This window comes from Diplotaxodon limnothrissa, linkage group LG3 (genome assembly GCF_057381915.1).
Source record: "Diplotaxodon limnothrissa isolate DT_005_m linkage group LG3, D_limnothrissa_male_GT1.1, whole genome shotgun sequence".
NCBI lineage: Eukaryota > Metazoa > Chordata > Actinopteri > Cichliformes > Cichlidae > Diplotaxodon > Diplotaxodon limnothrissa.
The window spans coordinates 47393535-47414709 of record NC_140598.1 but is presented as its reverse complement, the minus strand read 5'-3'; the positions used below and the strand labels follow the sequence as shown (position 1 = coordinate 47414709).

General features: G+C 39.4%; 1 protein-coding gene across 1 annotated transcript in view; it reads left to right on the top strand.

Annotated features, from left to right (window-relative positions):
- The first annotated feature begins 2874 nt into the window (after window positions 1–2874).
- Window positions 2875–21175, top strand: part of LOC146636223 (basement membrane-specific heparan sulfate proteoglycan core protein-like) — a 41124-nt gene continuing 22823 nt past the window's right edge. Inside the window, exons 1-10 of the mRNA XM_085350301.1 lie at window positions 2875–2965; window positions 4893–5165; window positions 5295–5555; window positions 5949–6221; window positions 8342–8608; window positions 10148–10420; window positions 13298–13564; window positions 13958–14230; window positions 16351–16617; window positions 18157–18429. Of these exons, the coding sequence (XP_085206427.1) occupies window positions 2890–2965; window positions 4893–5165; window positions 5295–5555; window positions 5949–6221; window positions 8342–8608; window positions 10148–10420; window positions 13298–13564; window positions 13958–14230; window positions 16351–16617; window positions 18157–18429 (2503 nt within the window). The 5' untranslated portion in view covers window positions 2875–2889. The remainder of the gene's footprint in view (window positions 2966–4892; window positions 5166–5294; window positions 5556–5948; window positions 6222–8341; window positions 8609–10147; window positions 10421–13297; window positions 13565–13957; window positions 14231–16350; window positions 16618–18156; window positions 18430–21175) is intronic.

Genomic DNA, 21175 nt, shown 5'->3' with positions numbered 1-21175 from the left:
GTGTCCAACAGCAGAGGGGAAGAAACTGTTCTTATGGCGAGAGGTTCTGGTGCGAATGGACCGGAGCCTCCTGCCTGAGGGTAGCAGGTCAAACAGACTGTGTCCAGGGTGAGAAGGGTCAGCTGAGATCCGAGCTGCACGCCGCAATGTCCTGGAGGTGTACAGGTCCTGCAAAGATGGGAGTCTGCAGCCAATCACCTTCTCAGCAGAGCGCACAACATGCTGCAGTCTCTGTTTGTCCCTGATAGTGGCTCCAGCGTACCACACGGTGATGGAGGAGGTGAGGATGGACTCGATGATTGCAGTGTAGAACTGCATCATCGTCCGTGTTGGCAGGTTGAATTTCTTCAGCTGCCTCAGGAAGTACATCCTCTGCTGGGCTTTCTTGATGACGGAGGTGATGGTGGGCTCCCACTTCAGGTCCTGGGTGATGGTGGTACCCAGGAAGCGGAATGAGTCCACAGATGTGATGGGGGTGTCAGTCAGGATACAGTAGATGAAAATATAATAAAATATAATAAAATAAAATAAAATAGGAAAATAGTAAAGAGCAAAATATTAGAGAGACGTGGTAAAAGAGAAAAGATAAGATTAGCCGCTGGTTTTCTCTTTCTGGTGCAAAGTGGGCCAAAAACAAAGAAGAGAGACAGACTCGTGACAGAAAAGCCGATCAGCTGATCATTAATCAGGTTCACGATTGAAGTAGCAGCAAGAAGAGGCACTCGCTCCATATATCGGTTGTTAAGCTTAACGCGGGAATGCTTTACAAACATTCAGAGATGAACTTCCACACTTGCTTTACTTCTCTCTGGGATAACTTCCTCGGAGATGAAATGCTGGTTTGGTAGTGAGGCTACAAATACACACAGCCGCTCTATCATGTGAGCACACTGCTCCGACTGCTACGGTTATGAGCCGAGTTACGCCATGTCGCAAGTTTTGTGAGGTGCTTTTTTGATATTTAATGGATCGGATTGCATTTTTAATTTCTCTCCAATATCCGATCCAGTAATTTACGTCAGTATCGGACCGATACCGATATGTAATATCGGATCGGTCCATCTCTATAAACAACACTACAAACATGAACAAACAACAAATTCAACCTAAAAAAAAAAAACCCAGAAAACAAAATCAGACCTTGAATCTGACACACTCCAGATTTCTGCATCCTCTTTATTTTCATCAAATATTCATTTGATGTTTTGATGGTAAAAATTGAAATTAGAAGCTCTCTAATATGTAACTTCACTAACTTTCAGTTGTGTTTGGCTATTTTTTAATTACAGTTCACTTACCTTTTTATATTTATTTATTATTCAATATATGAACAGTGTATGAGCATACTGTTATAGAGTTTGTTACCTTTAAATGTGACATGAATGAAGGAAAAGACACTGACTGGAAATACAAAATCAACAAGGATGGTCGAGAATTTCTTGCCTACAACTTCTACATGGACTACAGATTAGAAATTAATTCTACAAGTCAGGGTGGTGAATATCAGTGCTTTGGTCGCAGGAAGAGCTCACGTTATACAAAGATCAGTAATACTGTCTCTATAACTGTATTAGGTAAGTCCTCAGTGACCAATAATATGATTATTTGTGTTGAAAATCATCTGAATTATAAAATTCTGAATACATTTAATTAATGTTGTCATTGAAACTATTTTTTTCTGGTGCATTAAAACTTGAAACTTTAAGAAGAACTACTGTATTTTACTGGTTACTTTGCTCACAGTATACACAGTACAGCAATACCCACAGACTGTCATTTATTATTACTGCATTTGTGTATTTTAATGTATAACAAGAATAACTGTGGATTAAATTAATTTTAAATAAGGAGAAGAAGAAACATCAAAAGCTTCATAAAATCTAAGGTGATGATGTTTCTGTTATCTAAACCTGAAACTAGGCAGATCCCTCTGAACCCATCATTGTGTTTCCTTCAAGAGTGAACTGCAGTAGTTTATATTCAGTGTGACTTCTTCAGGCCTGAGATTGGACAAACATGTATACTGTGTTTATTTAGAGATCTACAACCTGAATTACTGCAGCTCTGTCACCATGTTGAGACAGAAAAATGGCAAAAAATTTGAAGCATCTTAAACTGCAGAAAAAAGAAAAAACTATAGTGATGAAATTTGTAGATTTTATTTTGTGGGACTTTAAATCACATGAAAAAATCTTTTAAAATGTAGGATTTGTTTTTATTTATTTTACCTTCATTATGGATCAGGTGTACATTTCCTTCGATTTTTTTTATAGCTCCAGTCATAATAGAAGATAAACCAATTAAACCCAGGGCCACACTCACAGCAAGAACTACAATCATACCAGTAGGGGGCAGTGTGACACTGACCTGCTCTGTGCAGAGCTCTGATGGATGGAAATATGAGTGGTTCAGACGAACCCAAACAACCTCTGAAGTTCAAATCAGAGATCAACAAAACAGAGATATCAGAGTATCTGAAGGAGGAATCTACAGCTGCAGAGGAACAAGAGGAAACCCAGTTTACTACACTGATAGAAGTGATGATGTCAACATTGAGAAAACCTGTGAGTTCAGTAATTTAGTTTGAAATATACATTCACTCATGATTATCAAACGTACAATGTTGAGTTTTCTGTGTTGATTTCATGTTTCTATTTGTATCTCAACTGTTAATATGTGTAAACAGTTTCCAATAAAGTTGTTGTAAAACAACAACCCAACTGGCCTCAGATATTCAGAGGTGAGACGATCACTCTGACATGTGAGGTGGAGGAAGGAGGTGAAACCACTGAGTGGGAGTATGAATGGAGAGGACCCAGGACACCCACACAGTGGACACACAATAATGATGTGACATTCAGAGTTTCTGAGTCCAGCAGTGGAGACTACATGTGTAAGAGTCGACGCAGAGATGACTCATATTCTTCAACAGAGTGGAGTGAAGCCTTCACATTGTCAGCATCAAGTAAGTCATGTTTGTTGTGTGATCTCCATTTGACAAATGTCATACTGGTCAGAACAGGATGAATTCAATGGTCTACAAAGCATGTTACATTGTTAGTCAGACAAAGAGCTGCAGCTGATAGTAGCCTCATTGTAGACAGTTTGTCACCACTTTGTGTCATGAACTTTCAGCTGGTATAGAGACGCCAATGCTGACCTGCTGCTCCATCACCTGAGGACAATAATGACAGAAATAAACAGTATAAAAATATTGTGTTCTTCAAACGTCCTCAAGAAACAACAACAAATCTACAATTTTTATAAAAATCATTTTGGCTTATGATCTCATCAAATACTGCTGTTTGTTACAATTGATTTAAAACACACACATGACTGGGTTTAATACAAAAAAGAAAAAAAGTTTTTACAATCTAAAGTTTTTGATATTATTTCTATTAAATTCATTGATTTGCTTGTTCGCCTCAAGTTCAGTTTATGAAAGCAAATCATACTCATTCCGCTTTATTTCAAATAACTAAACAACAGAAATGCTAGAACATTTTACTTAAAGCTGATATTTTAAGGTCTTATATTGTATTATGACTTTGTATGTAATTTTCATTCCTTTAAACTAAATTTCTTTCTGTGAATCAGCTGTTTTTCAAGGCAAGGCAAGGCAAGTTTATTTGTATAGCACAATTCAACAACAAGGTGATTCAAAGTGCTTTACAGAGACATTAGAAACAAAAACAAATAAAAAGCATGATTTAAAATTGATTAAAACAATCAAACAAACAAACAAACTAATTAACAAACAAACAAACAAACAAAACAGTATATAAATTCAAAACAGATCAAATCAGAACAGTAGATAAAATCAGTAGTTAAAATGTTAGTTTTGAAATTTAAGCATAAAAGTGTGGATTTGGTGCTTTATTCAAATGCAGCTGAGAACAGGTGAGTCTTCAACCTGGATTTAAATAAACTGAGTGTTTCAGCTGATCTGAGGCTTTCTGGGAGTTTGTTCCAGATATATGGAGCATAAAAGCTGAATGCAGCTTCTCCGTGTCTGGTTCTGACTCTGGGAACTGATAAAAGACCGGATCCAGATGACCTGAGGGATCTGGATGGTTCATACTGGGTCAGGAGGTCACTGATGTATTTTGGTCCTAAACCATTCAGAGCTTTATAAACCAGCATCAGAACTTTAAAGTCTATCCTCTGACGGACAGGCAGCCAGTGTAAAGACCTCAGAGCTGGACTGATGTGGTCCACTTTTTTGGTCTTAGTGAGGACTCGAGCAGCAGAGTTCTGAATGAGCTGTAGTTGTCTGATTTTTTTTTTTACTCAGTTTAACTAAAAAAAAAAACTCAGGTAAACAGTGGAAGCCCAGATGTCCCGGTTTTACAGCTGGTCTCAGATCAACTAACAGTTAATAGTTCACCTGTTTCTGCATTTAGGAGTACAGTTTGGTGGCAGAACATAAAAACAGTCTCACCTGATTCTTGATTCACTCTGATAAAGTTTTCATCATGTTATATACATCCAGTGTTAGCTCCTGGCTCTCTAGCTGGCTAACAGTTAGCTGAGATACCTGTGCTGTCCTCATGTGTGCTGCTGCCAGTTGTTGATTCTCATCAAATTTGTTTTACAGACACTTTTTTGTTCTTGTGCTGTTGGTGCCTGTTTGTAACAAGTGTGATGATCACACTGAGATCAGGGACCGACCTACCTGAGAAACCTGAGATCTATTATTGAACTCCATCCATCTTCTTAACCCATTATATGTATTATATGTGAGCTAATTAGCACTTACTGAATTCAAAATATTGGAAATTGCATATTGATAGAATTTTTCTTTATTTCTACAAAATCTTCATTTGTTATATAACAAAGTTCTTCATGAAGCAAGTGACAATCTGATGAATTTTTTCCTGTAACTTCAACAGCAAGTAAACCCAGAGCCACACTGAGAGCACAAAGATCAATCATACCAGCAGGGGGCAGTGTGACACTGAGCTGCTCTGTGGAGGGCTCTGCTAGCTGGAAGTTTGACTGGTTCAGACGTGATTCAGTCTCTTCTAAAGCTCAGCTCATGAGAGGAAATGAAGCAAACAGAGGTATTAGTGTCTCACAAGGAGGTCTGTACCACTGCAGAGGAGGGAGAGGAGATCCAGTTTACTACACAGAGGACAGTGCTGCAGTTACAATTCAGAAACAAGGTGAGGGTGAAATTTTGTTGTGAGATAAAACACAAATTCATGATGATATTAAAGTAAGTATATTTTTTTAAATTTTGTTCCCTGTTGATTATTTTCAGTGTAATTTGTTTTTATTTGTTTGTTGAACAGTTCTGGCTGCTGTGAATCTGCAGCACAGCTGGTCTCAGATATTCACTGGTGAGACAATCACTGTCAGATGTGAGATTCAGGGAGGTGAAGGAAAGGTGTGGAAATATGAATGGACAGCACCCAACAAAAAAAGGCCTCCAACATCCAGTGAATACAGGATCAGCAGAGTTTCAGTGTCCCACAGTGGAGACTACAGATGTCGGGGTAGCAGTGACTATCTCTTAACAGGATGGAGTGATGCCTTCAGACTGACAGTTTCATGTGAGTTGGACCATGATTCATGCTGACATTTCATGTTTTCATGTTTACATCTGTCTTAACAGGAAAACTCCAACAATGATCCAGCTGTCTGCAGGCAGCTCAGGACAACAGTTTTTCTCACTGTACAAACAGAAAGGAGAGACACCATGGAGGCTCTTAAAATATCAGCAATGTAAAGAGGAATGTACAGAGATGACAGTTTGATAAGAGGATGATAAATCAGTGAAATCTTTAGTTTGTTAAACAGTCTAATGTGTCACATGCAGGGAAACTAATTAATTTTTGTGTTTGTAGATAAATTACTCTGTGAATGTTTAAAGTGTGATTAGTGCTGTAAGAAATGTATTCTTTATGATGATTTAATTTTTTTTAATGGTTTTGTTTCTTCAACAGCAAGTAAACCCAGAGCCACACTGACAGCACAAAGTTCAGTCATACCAGCAGGGGGCAGTGTGACACTGAGCTGCTCTGTGGAGGGCTCTGCTGGCTGGAAGTTTGACTGGTTCAGACGTGATTCAGTCTCTTCTAAAGCTCAGCTCATGAGAGGAAATGAAGCAAACAGAGTTATTAGTGTCTCACAAGGAGGTCTGTACCACTGCAGAGGAGGGAGAGGAGATCCAGTTTACTACACAGAGGACAGCAGTGATGTCACAGTTGTGGAGACTTGTGAGTTTTAAACTTTCTGTTATTTAAGTTTCTCATGTGTTTCATACAAATGTAGAAATAAACATTGTGGCATCAACTCCAGAAAAGACTAGAAAAACTGCATATTTTTAGGTCATTATCAGCTGTTAGTCTTTAAATTGTGTTTAATATTTGTGTTAAATATTTTTGGCCTCTCTTTCTAAATGCTTCTTCACCTTAAACTGACTTTAAGTGGACATGAAAGACTACATGTATTAAGCCACAGAGCCCTAAAAACAAACAAACAAACAAAAATAAAGGTTAATCCTGAACATGTTGTTATCCGAGGTCATCACCAAGCTAACAGCTCAGCTAACATCAGGTCAGATCAGGGTCGGTAACCTGCGGCTCTTCCGCCCCTCAGCTGTGGCTCCCGCAAACTTTGGGTGAAACAATTAAAAATAAAAGTCCCAAACTTCCTTTAAGAAGGTGGCCTGATGGGTAATGTATTCCGTGTATTCCGTGCCACAGGTTTAATGTTGTGGTGAAGACAGGGACCGCCTCTCTCTGCGGTGTGTGCGAAGCAGCGAGTGAGAGTAACATCTGCAGGAGGAAGTTTACAGAGTGAGAAAAAGAAAAGTGTGTTTATAGCAGCAGCTACTGCAGCCAGAGAGAGTCTGACAGGCCCAGCTGTGAGCCACATGTTAGTATCCAGCTGTTCACTGTGTTCACCGCCTCCAGAGGAAGAAAGTGTGCTGCTGTAACCTTCCCTCGCCTCTCTCCATCTCTGCACTTTGCCATAAGTTGACCCAGAGCAGAAAGCTAGTTAGCAGCTACGAGCCAAACTCAGAACACTGAGCATCAGCCAGAGGTCTCCGTGGGTCAGAGCCGTGGATCTGGAGATAAACCTGCCGTTCTGACACTCATGTCAACATGACAAAGTCTGCTTTCCATAAGGAGACAAATTTGTGTTGAAAGTGTTACAAATGTGCACAATATTATCAACAAGCAATGATTTGTACACATTTGTTTCACACTGGGACTTGAAAGCAGCTCACATTTGTGGATCTGTGTGAAGCTGGCAGTTAAATTAGACTCAAAACCCCACGTGGGCACGAGACGTGATCTGTGCGTGTCAGGTGATTCGTCCACATGTATTTAACGTGTTGTGAGCTGTGTATTATCACCAGATCTGCTGTTATTGTGCAATAAATATCTTTATGTTTTCGACCCTGAGCTGATGTATTTTATACTCAGGGCTGCCCGTGGCTGCATGAAAACAACAGAAGATGATCGCTCATTGAAATGGACTGAAGACATAATTATATACAAATAGTTTTCATGATTATTCTTCTTATTTTACAATTATTGGACCACAGCTACATTTTATTTACTTATTCTGAACTCAAACAGACCTGCAGAATGATGCTTTATTTAAAGTAGGCCTGCACAGGCCTGTGCTGTTTTTCTCCTCTTTAAAGTTTTTGTTAAAAAGTTCTTAAAAGGTAAAAAAGCTCTTCTTATTATTAAGACATCTTGTATTGTATTAAGTATATTTATTATCATCTCTGAATTATGGACGATGAATTTTAAAGAAAGAAATCTGAAAAACAATCCAGACGTTAAAATTTGTGCCTCAATGATCAGCAGTTACTCAGGTTTGTGTCGACACATTTGTACAATAGTTTGTGTGAACTGGAGACCTGAAAAGTTGCACACAAATCACTGCACACATCTGTAAATCTTACTTTCTGCTTGTGAATCATATTATACACAGTTGTACCACTTTCAAGGTAAATTTGTTGCCATAAAAACAAGGATATACTGTCCACCTTCACTCCCTGTCTCTGTAGCTGTAAGTGGTTCTTCAAAGGGAAAATGCAGCTGTTAGCTGTAATGTTAGGATTTGTAGATCACTTTATAAATGTGGAGTGTGTGGAGAACAAGCTGTGTGAGTCAGATACACCAGTGGGCCACCACACACGTGTACCACACGGTAAATAAATGTAAACACTGATTTTTAAATCCAACTTCATTTACAGTCAAAGTGTCACCAGGATGCAGTAAATCTTTCTCCTCTGAACAACAGCAAAAAGAAAATCAGGCTTCAAAATGACTTCATGTTTCTATTTGTGTCTAACTGGATAATTTTCTGTGAACAGTTCCCAGTAAGCCCACTGTGACCCTGCAGCCATCCTGGCCTCAGATATACAGCGGTGAGACAGTCACTGTCAGATGTGAGATTCAGGGAGGTGAAGGAGCTCAGTGGACGTATGAATGGAGAGCAGCCAAGTTAAACACACCTCCAACATCCAATGAATACAGAATCATCAGAGCTACTGAGTCTGACAGTGGAGGATACAGCTGCCGGGGCAGGAGGGACTATTTCTTCTCAGGGTGGAGTGATATCATCACACTGACTGTATCATGTAAGATCTTTCATCCAGATTATTTCAAATTACTTATTGTGTTAATCTAACCTTTAATTGGGAAAATGAGTCATCTGCCTATTAAATAAAATCACAAATCAGATGTTAATTTATTAATTTTTTATTCTAGTAACTTTCAAACATGATAACAGACAGTTTGTGTTTATATTACAAAACTGATCATTTAACCATTTGTGGACAGGCTGCAGTCTTCAGTGTCCATGAACAGCATCAACATGCTGGTTCAGACGTTTCTTCTCAGGGTCGAAATTATTTATTTTCTTCTTGTATAAAAATATTTTTAATGTTAGTTTTAATCCAAAATTAATGGTTAAAAACATGTAACACATATAAACATTATAGAAAAAGCAAGTGAATGTTTCAGTTCAACAAGCGCTCCAGTCAGACATTAAACTTCAGTAACACTGTGCAGTTATGAAACTTTAATCTGAGTCAAACTGATTTAATCAGCATTAAATAAATCAATGAAATAAACATCACCCCACAGATACAACCCCAGTGAATTATGTCCAGTGTTCACTCAGTGTGGGTGTTAAACTGTGTGACTGGAGTCGTGCTTTGTGGCATCGAGAGCTCAAAACACTCCGTCAGCAACAAACTGACCATGGATTAAAAAAGTACACTTGGTGAGAGACAAACAGGGTATTTTAAAACTTTACTTATACTCGATAGCACTATAATTACTGCTTGTGAATTGAAATGCATTCTGGGATACCTGGCTGCCTCACGTCCACAGTACCACCAGTTCATCGCAGTCAATTTTCTAGTATCGATCTGTGCTGACTTACTCTACATGGTAACCAATCAGATGTTAGACGAGCTGCAGTGGCAGCGTTAAACAAGACCCTCCACAGGTTGATCACATTTTGGCAAGTTTGGTCTCATGAGGAACACAAACTCCATCTTTAGCTGAATTAAACTCAAAGGACTCCTGTGTGGTTTTATTTTATTGGAGACTTCATTGGAGTCTGTCAGCCTCTCTGATTGTTGAGTTTTCCTCTGTAAATAAGGTGTTTACATTATTCAAAATTACATCATAGAAAACTACATGAACTTGATGTTGGAACCATGTCAGCGATGGTCACGGTGCTCGAACAATAACAGACACCATTCAGTGTAGTGTGACTTTAGACTATTATTAAAGGGAAAAGTAGAGAGGACACAAACAAACTGACCATGGATTAAACATGGATAAAGTACTTTGTATTTGTGACATTTGTCTTTGAATAGATGAAGAATAAATCAGAGGGAATCTGTAGTGTAGTTGTGCATGAAGACAGTCTAATGTGTCACATGCAGGTAAATGTTTTCTGTTTGGTGCTAGAAGCTTAATGACTGAGTGAATGTGTAAAGTTTGATCATTACTATTAAGCACTTACTGAAAAAACAACAAATTGCATATTTCTAAAATGATTCTTGAATTTTTTTACTTTCTCTTTAAAATCTTTATTTATTGTAACAAAGTTTTTCCTGAAGCAACTGACAGTCTGATGTTTGTCTTTCCTGTAACATCAACAGCAAGTAAACCCAGAGCCACACTGACAGCACAAAGTTCAGTCATGCCAGCAGGGGGCAGTGTGACACTGAGCTGCTCTGTGGAGGGCTCTGCTGGCTGGAAGTTTGACTGGTTCAGACGTGATTCAGTCTCTTCTAAAGCTCAGCTCATGAGAGGAAATGAAGCAAACAGAGTTATTAGTGTCTCACAAGGAGGTCTGTACCACTGCAGAGGAGGGAGAGGAGATCCAGTTTACTACACAGAGGACAGCAGTGACGTCACAGTTAAAGAAACTCGTGAGTTTAAGCACCCCATTTAGAGTAAAAAAAATGAAGTCTAAAGTTTAAAAACCACATTATGAGATAGTTCATCCTCATCGCAGGTTTTTAATGCAAAATAATTATTTTTAAAATAAAATACTCAAAAATCCCTGTTACTGAAAACAAATGATCTCATGGTCCTGGGCCGTGTTGGCCCAGTATTCTTAGTTCTCTTGTATTTTTGTATTCAGTTCCCTGTTTAGGTTCTGTTTCCTGAGTTGCCCTGTTATGTTGTTCCCTGTGTGCTTTCCCTTTGTGAATCTCACCCCCTGTGTGCCCCTCTATGTATTCATGAGCCCTTGTCCCCTTTCGTGTTTTATTCCATGTTTTCCCCAGCCTGTTATGTCTGTGTTCTCCCCGTGCTCTCTCCTCCTGTCTGAACCTCTGTGTACTTCCTGTTTGACTCTGCCCGTCTCCCGTCAGTGTTATGTTCACCCCGCCCTGTCTCGTTATGGTTATCTGTGTCAGCTGTGTTCCCCGTGTGTTCCCACTTTCCTCGTTAACCCTCTGTGTATTTCTGTCTGCGTCTCCCTCTGTTCGGCGTCGCGTTCTCCCTCATGTTGTGTGTTATTCTCCCCGTGGTTCCTGGTACATCTCATGTTTAGTTTTTCCAGTTTAGTTCAGTACTGTTTTGTGTTTCACCTTTAAGCCAGCATCAAAACCGTGATCTTTAAGTTTATCCCCGTGTCTGTGAGTCTACATCTTGGGTCCTTCTCCTGCCTGCCACACAACGAACCATGACAAATGAAGTGTCCTGCAGAGTAATCAGTGATGATAATGATGTCTAACGTTATTGATCTGAACAGGAAATTTTATATAACTCTCAAGGCTGCAACAGCAGTGGTGTGGAAGGTGAGAGAAAGGGCTGAAGAGCAGGCACTGACTAATGACTTATTGGGAGAGAGCTGTATTTACAGTCGTGAGATACAAACAGAAGCAGTGCAGGGACAAAAGAAATACCTAAACTGGGAAAACTAAAAATCATACAAAGGAACAAAAAACCTGGGACAAACCCAGTACATGACACATAAAGACCTGAGATATGGAACATGGAGCCTGGAATGCAGAAGGACAGGGGGGATAACAGGCACACAAACCAGCAAGAAACAGGACAACACTGATCTTAAATACACAGGCAGTAATGAGGGAGTGAGAAACAGGAAGGAAGCACAGCTGGGTATAATTAGAGATGAAGCAAGAGGAAAGCAAAACTAGACACACTGCACACAGGATGGGCTATCAAAAATGTTTTTTTAAAAAAATAAATAAATAAATAAATAAAAAGGAAGCATGACATTCATAAAGATGCAGAATAGACACTGAGACATGAAACACAGGGAAGACGTAGAGACAGAGAAACAAGACAAGCATTTGACACATGGAGACAAAAAGGAAAACAAGGATACAGAACAAAACCTTCACTAGAGACATGACAGCAAGAACACAGCGAAAGGCACAGAACAGAACAGGAAACCAGAAAATATCAACACAGAAACCCCCAGAAAACAATAATTCAAAGAATATAACTTAAACCAAAACACAAACAGTGGGTCACCAGAGCCAGGACTGTGACAACAGCACATTCATTTCAGGTTGCCAAATCTGCTTTCTTTAGGATTTAAAATGTAATATAGTTTAAGCTTTGACGTTGACATGTTTTTATAGAAGTCATTTTGCTTTGACATTTCCAATCAGCTCACAGAGAAACCAACACACACACAGTCAACTACAGCTTATCAAAATGTCAAAGTACTCGAGCACTACGGCTGCAACTGTTCATCGAGTAATTCTCATAAAACGATTATAAAAAAATCTTTCCCCTTTTTTTTTGCTTTGATGCTTCGTTTAACAAACAGCTCTGTAGAGTTCAGTCGTCACCATGTGAACTCGAGTGTTTCACCCACATTTGTATCTATAAATAGACCTGCAATAGAAACATATTAAGAAGCACGCCTGTGGATAAAAAGTATGACAACACTGAACGCATGCAGCCCCCAGTTTTCCTACAAAAACACTCATAAAAAACAGCAGCAGTGATGATGATGCTGACACAGTTTAACATGCAGTCAGTCTGCACACATGTAGCAAAGAGGTGGAGCTGTTACAGAGACGGTGAGCTCAAGCTGAGTGAAAGAAAATCTGTTTCTAGTGTGTAAAACAGGAGCGCTGTTCCTGTCTTCACCATTAAAACCTTTCCTGGGAAAAAGCTCAGAAGTCCTTCATCACCTGATCAATGAACTCTGACTTGAGGAAAAGTGAACTTTTTAGCTGCTCCATCCACGGCTGTTTGTTTTACACAGGAAAAAAATTCTGCATTAAAGATGCAGAAGTCACATTAAAATATGCAGATGAACTGTTAACTTGCCCGGTGTCATGTTTAAATCAGGCAGCTCACAGAAGGCTCACAGCAGCTCTCCAACATTTTATACCAGTGATAACTGCAGCAAGAAGGGAGGAGTCTAAAGGGGGGCGTGGGGTGTACCATGACCATATTTATTCCAAGGCTTTCATTACATTATTTTTCCAATTTAAAATAAAGTAATGCAAAATATTAATACAAATGCTTTAATATTTACAATTATAAATATAAAGGTTTTTTGCAGTAAAACTCAGACACTGACCTGGGGCTGTTAGGTTGGAAACTGAATTATTATTAACATCTGCATCAGCAGAACCTCGTTTACATCAATGCAAGAATTTGCCTGAAAGGACAGAGTAAACCTCATTACGCTGACTTTTTATCATTGCAACCAACACGTAGTCTGCACACTGAAATTAATTCTAACACTAATCATTCAAATAATTATGATAATAAGCTGCTGCTGGAAACAGTGATGTCTTTGTTTTTCTCAGTTCGTAACAGGATCACAGTGAAACTGCAGCACAGCTGGTCTCAGATATTCACTGGTGACACAATCACTGTCAGATGTGAGATTCAGGGAGGTGAAGGAAAGGTGTGGAAATATGAATGGACAGCACCCAACACAAACAGCCCTCCAACATCCAGTGAATACAGGATCAGCAGAGTTTCAGTGTCCCACAGTGGAGACTACAGATGTCGGGGTAGCAGTGACTATCTCTTAACAGGATGGAGTGATGCCTTCAGACTGACAGTTTCATGTGAGTTGGACCATGATTCATGCTGACATTTCATGTTTTCATGTTTACATCTGTCTTAACAGGAAAACTCCAACAATGATCCAGCTGTCTGCAGGCAGCTCAGGACAACAGTTTTTCTCACTGTACAAACAGAAAGGAGAGACACCATGGAGGCTCTTAAAATATCAGCAATGTAAAGAGGAATGTACAGAGATGACAGTTTGATAAGAGGATGATAAATCAGTGAAATCTTTAGTTTGTTAAACAGTCTAATGTGTCACATGCAGGGAAACTAATTAATTTTTGTGTTTGTAGATAAATTACTCTGTGAATGTTTAAAGTGTGATTAGTGCTGTAAGAAATGTATTCTTTATGATGATTTAATTTTTTTTAATGGTTTTGTTTCTTCAACAGCAAGTAAACCCAGAGCCACACTGACAGCACAAAGTTCAGTCATACCAGCAGGGGGCAGTGTGACACTGAGCTGCTCTGTGGAGGGCTCTGCTGGCTGGAAGTTTGACTGGTTCAGACGTGATTCAGTCTCTTCTAAAGCTCAGCTCATGAGAGGAAATGAAGCAAACAGAGTTATTAGTGTCTCACAAGGAGGTCTGTACCACTGCAGAGGAGGGAGAGGAGATCCAGTTTACTACACAGAGGACAGCAGTGACGTCACAGTTGTGGAGACTTGTGAGTTTTAAACTTTCTGTTATTTAAGTTTCTCATGTGTTTCATACAAATGTAGAAATAAACATTGTGGCATCAACTCCAGAAAAGACTAGAAAAACTGCATATTTTTAGGTCATTATCAGCTGTTAGTCTTTAAATTGTGTTTAATATTTGTGTTAAATATTTTTGGCCTCTCTTTCTAAATGCTTCTTCACCTTAAACTGACTTTAAGTGGACATGAAAGACTACATGTATTAAGCCACAGAGCCCTAAAAACAAACAAACAAACAAAAATAAAGGTTAATCCTGAACATGTTGTTATCCGAGGTCATCACCAAGCTAACAGCTCAGCTAACATCAGGTCAGATCAGGGTCGGTAACCTGCGGCTCTTCCGCCCCTCAGCTGTGGCTCCCGCAAACTTTGGGTGAAACAATTAAAAATAAAAGTCCCAAACTTCCTTTAAGAAGGTGGCCTGATGGGTAATGTATTCCGTGTATTCCGTGCCACAGGTTTAATGTTGTGGTGAAGACAGGGACCGCCTCTCTCTGCGGTGTGTGCGAAGCAGCGAGTGAGAGTAACATCTGCAGGAGGAAGTTTACAGAGTGAGAAAAAGAAAAGTGTGTTTATAGCAGCAGCTACTGCAGCCAGAGAGAGTCTGACAGGCCCAGCTGTGAGCCACATGTTAGTATCCAGCTGTTCACTGTGTTCACCGCCTCCAGAGGAAGAAAGTGTGCTGCTGTAACCTTCCCTCGCCTCTCTCCATCTCTGCACTTTGCCATAAGTTGACCCAGAGCAGAAAGCTAGTTAGCAGCTACGAGCCAAACTCAGAACACTGAGCATCAGCCAGAGGTCTCCGTGGGTCAGAGCCGTGGATCTGGAGATAAACCTGCCGTTCTGACACTCATGTCAACATGATAAAGTCTGCTTTCCATAAGGAGACAAATTTGTGTTGAAAGTGTTACAAATGTGCACAATATTATCAACAAGCAATGATTTGTACACATTTGTTTCACACTGGGACTTGAAAGCAGCTCACATTTGTGGATCTGTGTGAAGCTGGCAGTTAAATTAGACTCAAAACCCCACGTGGGCACGAGACGTGATCTGTGCGTGTCAGGTGATTCGTCCACATGTATTTAACGTGTTGTGAGCTGTGTATTATCATCAGATCTGCTGTTATTGTGCAATAAATATCTTTATGTTTTCGACCCTGAGCTGATGTATTTTATACTCAGGGCTGCCCGTGGCTGCGTGAAAACAACAGAAGATGATCGCTCATTGAAACGGACTGAAGACATAATTATATACAAATAGTTTTCATGATTATTCTTCTTATTTTACAATTATTGGACCACAGCTACATTTTATTTACTTATTCTGAACTCAAACAGACCTGCAGAATGATGCTTTATTTAAAGTAGGCCTGCACAGGCCTGTGCTGTTTTTCTCCTCTTTAAAGTTTTTGTTAAAAAGTTCTTAAAAGGTAAAAAAGCTCTTCTTATTATTAAGACATCTTGTATTGTATTAAGTATATTTATTATCATCTCTGAATTATGGACGATGAATTTTAAAGAAAGAAATCTGAAAAACAATCCAGACGTTAAAATTTGTCCCTCAATGATCAGCAGTTACTCAGGTTTGTGTCGACACATTTGTACAATAGTTTGTGTGAACTGGAGACCTGAAAAGTTGCACACAAATCACTGCACACATCTGTAAATCTTACTTTCTGCTTGTGAATCATATTATACACAGTTGTACCACTTTCAAGGTAAATTTGTTGCCATAAAAACAAGGATATACTGTCCACCTTCACTCCCTGTCTCTGTAGCTGTAAGTGGTTCTTCAAAGGGAAAATGCAGCTGTTAGCTGTAATGTTAGGATTTGTAGATCACTTTATAAATGTGGAGTGTGTGGAGAACAAGCTGTGTGAGTCAGATACACCAGTGGGCCACCACACACGTGTACCACACGGTAAATAAATGTAAACACTGATTTTTAAATCCAACTTCATTTACAGTCAAAGTGTCACCAGGATGCAGTAAATCTTTCTCCTCTGAACAACAGCAAAAAGAAAATCAGGCTTCAAAATGACTTCATGTTTCTATTTGTGTCTAACTGGATAATTTTCTGTGAACAGTTCCCAGTAAGCCCACTGTGACCCTGCAGCCATCCTGGCCTCAGATATACAGCGGTGAGACAGTCACTGTCAGATGTGAGATTCAGGGAGGTGAAGGAGCTCAGTGGACGTATGAATGGAGAGCAGCCAAGTTAAACACACCTCCAACATCCAATGAATACAGAATCATCAGAGCTACTGAGTCTGACAGTGGAGGATACAGCTGCCGGGGCAGGAGGGACTATTTCTTCTCAGGGTGGAGTGATATCATCACACTGACTGTATCATGTAAGATCTTTCATCCAGATTATTTCAAATTACTTATTGTGTTAATCTAACCTTTAATTGGGAAAATGAGTCATCTGCCTATTAAATAAAATCACAAATCAGATGTTAATTTATTAATTTTTTATTCTAGTAACTTTCAAACATGATAACAGACAGTTTGTGTTTATATTACAAAACTGATCATTTAACCATTTGTGGACAGGCTGCAGTCTTCAGTGTCCATGAACAGCATCAACATGCTGGTTCAGACGTTTCTTCTCAGGGTCGAAATTATTTATTTTCTTCTTGTATAAAAATATTTTTAATGTTAGTTTTAATCCAAAATTAATGGTTAAAAACATGTAACACATATAAACATTATAGAAAAAGCAAGTGAATGTTTCAGTTCAACAAGCGCTCCAGTCAGACATTAAACTTCAGTAACACTGTGCAGTTATGAAACTTTAATCTGAGTCAAACTGATTTAATCAGCATTAAATAAATCAATGAAATAAACATCACCCCACAGATACAACCCCAGTGAATTATGTCCAGTGTTCACTCAGTGTGGGTGTTAAACTGTGTGACTGGAGTCGTGCTTTGTGGCATCGAGAGCTCAAAACACTCCGTCAGCAACAAACTGACCATGGATTAAAAAAGTACACTTGGTGAGAGACAAACAGGGTATTTTAAAACTTTACTTATACTCGATAGCACTATAATTACTGCTTGTGAATTGAAATGCATTCTGGGATACCTGGCTGCCTCACGTCCACAGTACCACCAGTTCATCGCAGTCAATTTTCTAGTATCGATCTGTGCTGACTTACTCTACATGGTAACCAATCAGATGTTAGACAAGCTGCAGTGGCAGCGTTAAACAAGACCCTCCACAGGTTGATCACATTTTGGCAAGTTTGGTCTCATGAGGAACACAAACTCCATCTTTAGCTGAATTAAACTCAAAGGACTCCTGTGTGGTTTTATTTTATTGGAGACTTCATTGGAGTCTGTCAGCCTCTCTGATTGTTGAGTTTTCCTCTGTAAATAAGGTGTTTACATTATTCAAAATTACATCATAGAAAACTACATGAACTTGATGTTGGAACCATGTCAGCGATGGTCACGGTGCTCGAACAATAACAGACACCATTCAGTGTAGTGTGACTTTAGACTATTATTAAAGGGAAAAGTAGAGAGGACACAAACAAACTGACCATGGATTAAACATGGATAAAGTACTTTGTATTTGTGACATTTGTCTTTGAATAGATGAAGAATAAATCAGAGGGAATCTGTAGTGTAGTTGTGCATGAAGACAGTCTAATGTGTCACATGCAGGTAAATGTTTTCTGTTTGGTGCTAGAAGCTTAATGACTGAGTGAATGTGTAAAGTTTGATCATTACTATTAAGCACTTACTGAAAAAACAACAAATTGCATATTTCTAAAATGATTCTTGAATTTTTTTACTTTCTCTTTAAAATCTTTATTTATTGTAACAAAGTTTTTCCTGAAGCAACTGACAGTCTGATGTTTGTCTTTCCTGTAACATCAACAGCAAGTAAACCCAGAGCCACACTGACAGCACAAAGTTCAGTCATGCCAGCAGGGGGCAGTGTGACACTGAGCTGCTCTGTGGAGGGCTCTGCTGGCTGGAAGTTTGACTGGTTCAGACGTGATTCAGTCTCTTCTAAAGCTCAGCTCATGAGAGGAAATGAAGCAAACAGAGTTATTAGTGTCTCACAAGGAGGTCTGTACCACTGCAGAGGAGGGAGAGGAGATCCAGTTTACTACACAGAGGACAGCAGTGACGTCACAGTTAAAGAAACTCGTGAGTTTAAGCACCCCATTTAGAGTAAAAAAAATGAAGTCTAAAGTTTAAAAACCACATTATGAGATAGTTCATCCTCATCGCAGGTTTTTAATGCAAAATAATTATTTTTAAAATAAAATACTCAGAAATCCCTGTTACTGAAAACAAATGATCTCATGGTCCTGGGCCGTGTTGGCCCAGTATTCTTAGTTCTCTTGTATTTTTGTATTCAGTTCCCTGTTTAGGTTCTGTTTCCTGAGTTGCCCTGTTATGTTGTTCCCTGTGTGCTTTCCCTTTGTGAATCTCACCCCCTGTGTGCCCCTCTATGTATTCATGAGCCCTTGTCCCCTTTCGTGTTTTATTCCATGTTTTCCCCAGCCTGTTATGTCTGTGTTCTCCCCGTGCTCTCTCCTCCTGTCTGAACCTCTGTGTACTTCCTGTTTGACTCTGCCCGTCTCCCGTCAGTGTTATGTTCACCCCGCCCTGTCTCGTTATGGTTATCTGTGTCAGCTGTGTTCCCCGTGTGTTCCCACTTTCCTCGTTAACCCTCTGTGTATTTCTGTCTGCGTCTCCCTCTGTTCGGCGTCGCGTTCTCCCTCATGTTGTGTGTTATTCTCCCCGTGGTTCCTGGTACATCTCATGTTTAGTTTTTCCAGTTTAGTTCAGTACTGTTTTGTGTTTCACCTTTAAGCCAGCATCAAAACCGTGATCTTTAAGTTTATCCCCGTGTCTGTGAGTCTGCATCTTGGGTCCTTCTCCTGCCTGCCACACAACGAACCATGACAAATGAAGTGTCCTGCAGAGTAATCAGTGATGATAATGATGTCTAACGTTATTGATCTGAACAGGAAATTTTATATAACTCTCAAGGCTGCAACAGCAGTGGTGTGGAAGGTGAGAGAAAGGGCTGAAGAGCAGGCACTGACTAATGACTTATTGGGAGAGAGCTGTATTTACAGTCGTGAGATACAAACAGAAGCAGTGCAGGGACAAAAGAAATACCTAAACTGGGAAAACTAAAAATCATACAAAGGAACAAAAAACCTGGGACAAACCCAGTACATGACACATAAAGACCTGAGATATGGAACATGGAGCCTGGAATGCAGAAGGACAGGGGGGATAACAGGCACACAAACCAGCAAGAAACAGGACAACACTGATCTTAAATACACAGGCAGTAATGAGGGAGTGAGAAACAGGAAGGAAGCACAGCTGGGTATAATTAGAGATGAAGCAAGAGGAAAGCAAAACTAGACACACTGCACACAGGATGGGCTATCAAAAATGTTTTTTTAAAAAAATAAATAAATAAATAAATAAAAAGGAAGCATGACATTCATAAAGATGCAGAATAGACACTGAGACATGAAACACAGGGAAGACGTAGAGACAGAGAAACAAGACAAGCATTTGACACATGGAGACAAAAAGGAAAACAAGGATACAGAACAAAACCTTCACTAGAGACATGACAGCAAGAACACAGCGAAAGGCACAGAACAGAACAGGAAACCAGAAAATATCAACACAGAAACCCCCAGAAAACAATAATTCAAAGAATATAACTTAAACCAAAACACAAACAGTGGGTCACCAGAGCCAGGACTGTGACAACAGCACATTCATTTCAGGTTGCCAAATCTGCTTTCTTTAGGATTTAAAATGTAATATAGTTTAAGCTTTGACGTTGACATGTTTTTATAGAAGTCATTTTGCTTTGACATTTCCAATCAGCTCACAGAGAAACCAACACACACACAGTCAACTACAGCTTATCAAAATGTCAAAGTACTCGAGCACTACGGCTGCAACTGTTCATCGAGTAATTCTCATAAAACGATTATAAAAAAATCTTTCCCCTTTTTTTTTGCTTTGATGCTTCGTTTAACAAACAGCTCTGTAGAGTTCAGTCGTCACCATGTGAACTCGAGTGTTTCACCCACATTTGCATCTATAAATAGACCTGCAATAGAAACATATTAAGAAGCACGCCTGTGGATAAAAAGTATGACAACACTGAACGCATGCAGCCCCCAGTTTTCCTACAAAAACACTCATAAAAAACAGCAGCAGTGATGATGATGCTGACACAGTTTAACATGCAGTCAGTCTGCACACATGTAGCAAAGAGGTGGAGCTGTTACAGAGACGGTGAGCTCAAGCTGAGTGAAAGAAAATCTGTTTCTAGTGTGTAAAACAGGAGCGCTGTTCCTGTCTTCACCATTAAAACCTTTCCTGGGAAAAAGCTCAGAAGTCCTTCATCACCTGATCAATGAACTCTGACTTGAGGAAAAGTGAACTTTTTAGCTGCTCCATCCACGGCTGTTTGTTTTACACAGGAAAAAAATTCTGCATTAAAGATGCAGAAGTCACATTAAAATATGCAGATGAACTGTTAACTTGCCCGGTGTCATGTTTAAATCAGGCAGCTCACAGAAGGCTCACAGCAGCTCTCCAACATTTTATACCAGTGATAACTGCAGCAAGAAGGGAGGAGTCTAAAGGGGGGCGTGGGGTGTACCATGACCATATTTATTCCAAGGCTTTCATTACATTATTTTTCCAATTTAAAATAAAGTAATACAAAATATTAATACAAATGCTTTAATATTTACAATTATAAATATAAAGGTTTTTTGCAGTAAAACTCAGACACTGACCTGGGGCTGTTAGGTTGGAAACTGAATTATTATTAACATCTGCATCAGCAGAACCTCGTTTACATCAATGCAAGAATTTGCCTGAAAGGACAGAGTAAACC